This window comes from Tetrao urogallus (assembly GCF_951394365.1).
Source record: "Tetrao urogallus genome assembly, chromosome: 8".
Lineage (NCBI taxonomy): Eukaryota > Metazoa > Chordata > Aves > Galliformes > Phasianidae > Tetrao > Tetrao urogallus.
The window spans coordinates 29,648,399-29,655,952 of NC_136821.1; the positions used below are offsets into that span (position 1 = coordinate 29,648,399).

General features: G+C 41.1%; 1 protein-coding gene across 2 annotated transcripts in view; it reads right to left on the reverse strand.

Annotated features, from left to right (window-relative positions):
- PMS1 (PMS1 homolog 1, mismatch repair system component) overlaps positions 1-6,932 on the reverse strand; it is a gene marked incomplete at both ends in the record, with an annotated part of 39,046 nt that extends 32,114 nt beyond the window's left edge. For both annotated transcript variants that reach the window (XM_079539204.1, XM_079539203.1), the window contains 4 exons: positions 70-233; positions 1,793-1,895; positions 3,929-4,111; positions 6,801-6,932. In XM_079539204.1, coding sequence (XP_079395330.1) covers positions 70-233; positions 1,793-1,895; positions 3,929-4,111; positions 6,801-6,932 — 582 coding nt within the window. The remainder of the gene's footprint in view (positions 1-69; positions 234-1,792; positions 1,896-3,928; positions 4,112-6,800) is intronic.
- Positions 6,933-7,554: the final 622 nt, after the last annotated feature.

The window sequence follows — 7,554 nt, forward strand, 5'->3', positions numbered from 1 at the left end:
TATATTAATTGCACAAATTCATCAGAAAAACATCCTTAACACAGCTGACAGAGAAATAACGATTATTACCTTATTATGTACAAAGGTTATTCTCAGTTCTGGCTTTATGATGCCATATGCTATCAGGAGGTCCTGGACTTTTTTCAGTTCTTCCTTACATTTTTTATTTGTTGAGTAAAACTGTTTTCTCACAGGAAGATTCTTAAACAGCTTGAGGACTGTTACCGTTGTACCTACGGCAGGTGACGAAAAAACAAGCAGACATTATACTGAAAGCATATCACCATCCGGATAGCAAGGAAACTTTGTGTATTCTTGAAGAGCCCTGTCTGTATACCACTGCATGCAAATAAAACCTAACTACACCAAATCAGATCACTAGATGAAATTAGCTTAAGGAAAAGAAATATCAATTAGCAGTCACCTCATGAAAATAAGTACCAATGTAAGCTTGGATTCCCCTCCTTTGTCTAGAGTTATGATTGCAGCTATAAGCATTCATCTGTACACGCTGAGAGTACTTAGAATCGGCCATTAATTAAAGCCAAAGACTCTTTGAGTGCACGTTAAGTTAACCACTTTATTAGTGAAAGTTAACAAACTCAGAAACCAATTAGACGCATCTGGAAGCAAAGGAACGTTGAGCTCCATTAAGGTCTTTTGCTGGCATTCCCATTAGGGTATGCCTTAAAAGCCAGGTACCTCTGTTCAAGGCATATACGTGGTGAGAAGAGGGGTATTAATCTACCAATATGATCATGCAAATTCTTACCCTACAAAGATATTGCAAAGTACTAAAGAGATGCCATGGAATTCATTTTTCAATACCAATCATTAAACAATCTTGACAGAACACAAAGCCATGCAATTCACAGGCTCCGTAAGGGGCTCTCTAGCTGTGGAAAACACTACAGCCTGAATCTTAAAAAGATTCTCTCGTTAAAATTAACTGTCTACATTGTAGAGTTTTCAGATTCAGCTCTTTCTACAAGAGTTGCCCATTAACTAGCCCCAGGCAGCTTTTTCTGAGTCAAGGGCTCCCTGCTGCCAGTCAGCTGACCAAGAGCCAGGTCTGGCAGGCAGGCTTTGCTCTGCATTTACAAGGCACTGCACCTATCACGGGACAGAATACTGACAAGGAGCTTCCGAGGCTCAACCAGAATGTGCTAAGGATGGTAACAGATGTATTGTTAGATAGAGGAAAGCAGCAACTGCTTTCTCATAGGTCCACCTTAATCACAAGAAAGGAGCAATGACCTCTTCTTTGAACACAGGTCTGTTAAGAGTGTGAAAGCAAGGATACGGCGTGGCCTTACGGGGCAACAAATAGCTGACCAGACTACAAAGAAAGACCAGTGCAACCCCAAACCCACACCATGTCTGAACACTAAGGCCACTTGTGAGGTGACAGCAACCTTGATCTTTCACACACACGAATTTCTGGAGACACGACTTTACTGGGTTGGCCATGCTGCTCCCAGGTATTCCCTCACATAGAAGTAGGGCAACTCTCTCCCTCCAGAATTTTTACAGCTTTTTTATTTCCACTCTGTTGGCTTGAAGAAGAGAGTCAGATAAGGCAGAACTAGTTTAAAATTACTATCTAAGGCAACTTCTGAGATGTTATTTCTCATGCTAACAACACATTCTTGGCTGACAGACATAAGCAAGAGATGTTCACAGCTGCCAAGATCTCATACACAGCCTCTAAATACAGAACAGATATTTTGACATCAAACAGAGCCCCAAAGAAAATCCTTGTCACAACACAATGTAGAACACAATATCCTACCTTGGCCAAGATGGGAAGGCTTTTGGGAAGTTACATGCCCATTACTATCCAAAACATACTGAGTGCTGATATCATCATCAGCTGTCTTTGTTGTGACCAAAACCTGTGAACAATAATAATAAAATCACATTAATGAAGGATTCAAAAAGATCAGAATGAGCTTAGATAAGCTTTGCTATCACTCTTAACAGCATATTATTTCAGTCACCACAACTACATGTAATTAGTTTATAAAATTCTTCTCTTTCAGGTGTTTCTTGGTCACAGAAAACATTCTGCATTATCACTCATTTTCCCACTCACTTAGTCAAAAGCTACACATTTCCATCACAATGCTACACAATATAAGCTGCTCCTAATACCTACCACACATACTTCTTTGTCTTCTACTCTAAACACAACTTAAACAAACAACTAAGTCAACTGATAATTTTGCATCTTCAGCCTTCAAGAGACGACATACTGTGACGGCTTCTTAAATTCAGGTGAGGTTACACAAATGTAAGTACTATCAAAGAGCGTATTAATCTTCCACACCCAGTGTATCTGGCAATCGTGAAGCCCTATGTTTTGTAAACTGCTAAGGTAAGACATAGATCATCTTTAGTAAGACCAGTTACAGTCCAGTAGTTCAACAAAGTTCCAGCTCTGTGAGTTGAGCTATCAATACTTTGAACAAAGCGCCGCTATGCTTTAAGCACGTGGGAGACATAAAGGCTATAACTCAAAGAGAGCTTCAGGATGTTTGGGTTTATTTCAGTTTCCTCATATGAATCATTCTGAATTCAGCCATGCCTCTGGAGAGAAAAACAGTAATTGATTACTTGGAAACAACAATATTACAGGTCTAGTTATGGGCTGGTAGTAATGTACCTCTTAACTGAAACTTCAGGGGGCAGTTTGGGTAGGCAGAATGCAATTAACGCCAGGAGCATTTCATTAACATAATTACTGATCCCCACATTAACGAAATACCTACTACAGTACTTCATAGACCAGTCAGACCTACCCCTGTATCTTATGAAATGCAACACAGGCTGATTAAATGCTCGGTACAGATGGCATCCTGCCCTGACAACTCGTCAGGACCACTGAGATCTATCATCATCTGCCAGCACACCACCACTTCTGAAAGCCTCTTTGGAAACCTCCATCCAAACACGCAACCCACTCCCGCTTAGTGCAACGTGAATGTAGCCCAAGGTAGCAAGGAGTCTGACTCTCTCACCCTCTGACACCTCTCCTGACCTTGAGAGCTGACAGTTCCCATCAGACAGTGATCTCAGTATTTTCCTGCAGTATCTGATCCTTGGGAGACAGGAAAAAAAGTCCAAACTTGACCTTGTCTCAGTACAAAGACAGAAAGGCAGAGAACCATAGAACAGGTAGATGCTGCGTGTTCACATCTCTCAGATGGTTTTGAACCAGCTTCCTTTTAGTCTACAAGTTAAATCTTAAATATCAGTACACTGTCAATGCCAGCCCTGTTAACAAAGATATATGGATCAGACTCAGGTAGGCCAGGGAGCAGGTTCCTGTTTACTCATAAAGACAACTGTTTGTGCAACTGCAGTCATATGCATGTCAAGGAACAATATGGACTGCAACAAGATCCCATGACTGCTGATCACTTAGATAACATCAAGGCTGAAATCCTTACTAGAACTGCAGCTATGTGGGCCATCAGCGTCCTGAAGTGATATCTCCTGGCCACCATCTGCTGCTTCTTATTCTGAGTTAGCTCAGTTCAAGTAGCAAACTCAGCCAAGCTGTTAGACATCATAACACTAAGGGGGGGGCAAAACATCATTCCAAGGAATCACGTATCTATATGCTGATATGACAGAAAGACAGGAAACACTAAGAAAGCTGTCTCTGATGAATTCTTGCTGAGGAAAACAAACGCAGCACTGGTATAACCAGTATGACAGTATGCAGGACACTAACAAGAAATCTATATTGCTTCCTAACCCTTATGATATGACTTAGGGGTGGGGAAAGACAGCACACACAAACCAGACTGTTTCAAAAACAAGTTCCCAGTGGCTGCCAGAACAGTTTAAAGACCTTGCAGTGATATTTATTAAAACTTTCACAGACGCAGGCAAATCACAACACAGCAGTCCAGTCACTCACCTCTGATACGCTACAAATTGATCCCAGCGCTTCCCCACGGAAACCATATGTTGTCAACCTCTCAAGATCTTCAGAAGAGTTTATTTTTGAGGTGTAGTGTTTAACTGCCATAACAGGAACATCAGCAACCTTGATGCCATTGCCATTGTCTCTTACTTCTATTTTGTCAAACCCATAATTCTCCTAATATAAAAAAAAACAACAATAACGCATTGCTAAAGTAATGCATTAAGGCACAGACAAAGGAACTGCAAGCAGTGCTTCTCTTTCAATATTTCAGTATACGTGATTACTTGTCATTTCAATAAACATCTGCATAAGCAGATAAAACTCCAACAACCCAGGCAATTAGGAGATCAGATAAAGATGAACTTCAGATTCTCTAACATCTCAAACTCGGACACAGCAAACAAATGCTTCCTTCCAGCAACACTACAACCCGCACACAGAAATGACATCCAAAAAAGAAAAAAAATCACAAGCAGGAAGAGAAAGTGAGCAGAACTGCAGGATCACTAAGCCAACTTCTTTCCCAGAAGCCATGTGTGGCTCTTTGAAAAGATTATGATCTACCATCCAGAAAAGCGTGCTGTAGCGTGTGGTACGTTGTGGCAATCATACAACTGGTTTGCTTTCAAAAAATGTCTCAACTGAGGGGTTCCCATGTTTCCATAGCCCACTGATGCTGTGCACAGCACACGATGGGCCATCTCAAAGGATGACTGATTAAACAAACTCGCCATGTTGCTCCACCTGGACACAGCCTGGAGGCAGTTGAGGAAAACGTAACGTACTTACAGGTTACTTCTCAAAGAAAAATGAATGCAATGCAAAACAAACTACAGAGAATACGTGTATTCGCACACAGTCTGTGCTACGAGACATCAAAAGCTTCTGAGGTAGGCTGAGAACTGTAACATTTAGTTGATATGCACTACAAATGTGGAGATGTTTTCCATTCCATGTTAATCAATGGTGCTATGTTCAGATTACGTTCAGATTGAAAAACAATGTTTTTGCTAATATTTGAACCAACTTCCTGCTGGAAAACAACATGGAAACCATAATATACCCAAACTGGGCATAAAATCATGTCAAGACATAGAAAAAGAAAATCTCCTACTCTGCTGCAGTATGCTACAATGCACGATTTCTGCATTTTACTACAGACAACTGTGTTCCATTTTAATTTTTGCAACCATGCCATTTGTCTGCTTCGGAAAAAAGAGTGAGCAGATTTATCGTCTTCAACTTGAATCAAAACGTTACTGAACAAATTCCCATTTCAATCCCAATATTATTCACTTATACTCAGGCACATTTTCTTTCAATATTACAGTGTTATAACTTTGTATTCTGTAACACCACTCTCTCATGCTAAATGGCCTAAATACCACATGATGCTGTAAGATCTTTAAGTTACTCTAAGAGATCACTGCTGCCAAGACATGCAACTCCCTGCTCTTTTAATCACAGCTTCATGGTCCCACCTCTGCTACCCATTAGAACTCACGGAATCACACAACCGTAAAATCATTTGAGTTGGAAGGGACCTTTCAAGGTCATCTGGTCCAACTCCCCTGCAATGAAAAGGGACATTTACACTAGATTGGGTTGCTCAGAGACTGGTCCAGCCTGGCCTTGAATGCCTTCAGGGACGGGGCATCCACCACCTCTCTGGGCAGCCTGTTCCAGTGCTCCACCGCAACTCTCTGCAAATCAATTCAGATCAATTCAGCTTGATAAAATGGCACAAACAATCCACTTTTCTCACTGGTCTTCAGCATTAGCAAGATGAACAGATCACGAAAGGCAGAAAGGCCTAGCAATGCCAAGCATGTGGTTTCAGGTCTTCACTTTTCAGGCAGCCAGATGGATCAGCTGTTGAGTGAAACTTTTCATCCTGAGCTAAACTTCCTCTGAGAGGGGTGTAAGAATTAAAGCTTCCACTTTCTGCACTGGGAAAGAGAAGCAGAAATAACTGTCTGCCTTTTACAACAGCCACTTCAGTAACATTAACAAACCTGTACCTGAGATCCCTACTTCCTAATTCTGCTCTAAATAACAACAAAGGCTGTTGCTCATCTACTCTATTAAATTAGAACATGCAGGTATAAATCAGACTTTAAATATTATTCTCATGAATTCCTGTTGTCAGAGCTCAGTCGGGGAAATTGATAAGACTGATGCCTGTGTAGTCTCTGCACTCCTAGTAAAGAGGAGCAGGTTCCTGCATACTTCCACCCAAACCCAGGACATCTCATCAAGAATAAAAGTATGATTCCATATGCTTACTGCACAGTCATGCTACTGAGGTAGCTGACCCTGCTGCTAACAAAGCAGGTTCCAGGGTGTTTGTCTTTCTAATAGCCACGCAGTGGATGTTCAAATTAACAAACAGATATCACGTAATGCCCTGGCCACAGTTCAATTTTTAATCAAATGACTGGGTTTATATTGTAATGGAAGCAGTATCACATTATCTAAAGCTATACTACAAGCTCACATGTTTCCCTGTCTTGTGTAAAAGCTGGCTGACACATCAGGCAGAGACACTCAATAACATCACCCATCGGAGTTTGGTTAATCAAGTTAGCAAGGATACAAACCTGTCCAGACTTCAACCTATACCTTGCCACTACAATGGCTTCTGAGGAATACCTCACCTGCAGGTCAACTCCTGTATGCCCATCTCCTGACTTATCAGGGAACTGATTTTGGACTATTTTTGTTTGAGGTTAAAACAGATACTTATAAAGAACACTAAGTTCTCTCACACCACAGCAATGTGGTGAAAAATACACTGGCAGAGGAACAACTTTCCCAGCCTCTCCTTTCATACATGAGTGTACAAGAAGGAGAGGGGCCTTACCAGTCTAATGTCAATAGTTGTGGCACAGGCATCCAAGGAGTTTTCTACCAGCTCCTTCACCACGTTGACAACTGATGTAATCACTTGAGAACTCGAAAGCAGACGAACAGTTTCTGCTGACAGCTGCTTCATAGTGGAATTGGAGAAGCTGCATAGAAAGATACAAGAAATGGAATGGAAAAGACACATTACAAATACACACTTCTAAATATGTGAAACATAACATTAAGGCTGAAGGGTAACGTTGTAAACACTCATTTGGACAGTGCTTCCTCTGCAGCCAATGGCAGTTTGACTTGTAGAAGGAACAGTATACCAAAGTCCAGAATAGAAAATACTTTCTGAAGCAGACTAAACTTCTACCCTCCAAAAAGTTCAAGAATTCAGAGATACACTGAGCAAAACACCAAAACAATATTACCCCACATTTACCAAGCCATTCCTCTAAACTACTATGACAAGTGGTTATGCTTCTGTGATTGTAACAGAAAAGACAGACTGCATGGTAACCCACAGTACTAATCAGAAACATCTTCAGGCAGTGTATCTATCTGTACCATGTCTAATTCTAGCACTGATGACAAAATCTAAGGATTCTGAATCTTTACTATTTTTTTCCCAAACTCCTGGCGTTATTTTTTCCCTGCTTTTGAAATTTCTGAGCTCAGCTCTGCTGTGTTCTGCATACAGTTCCCAGCAGCCAAAAATTCAAGAAACATGACCTCTCTCTGTGGGGCAGGGGAAGAAGGTGGGG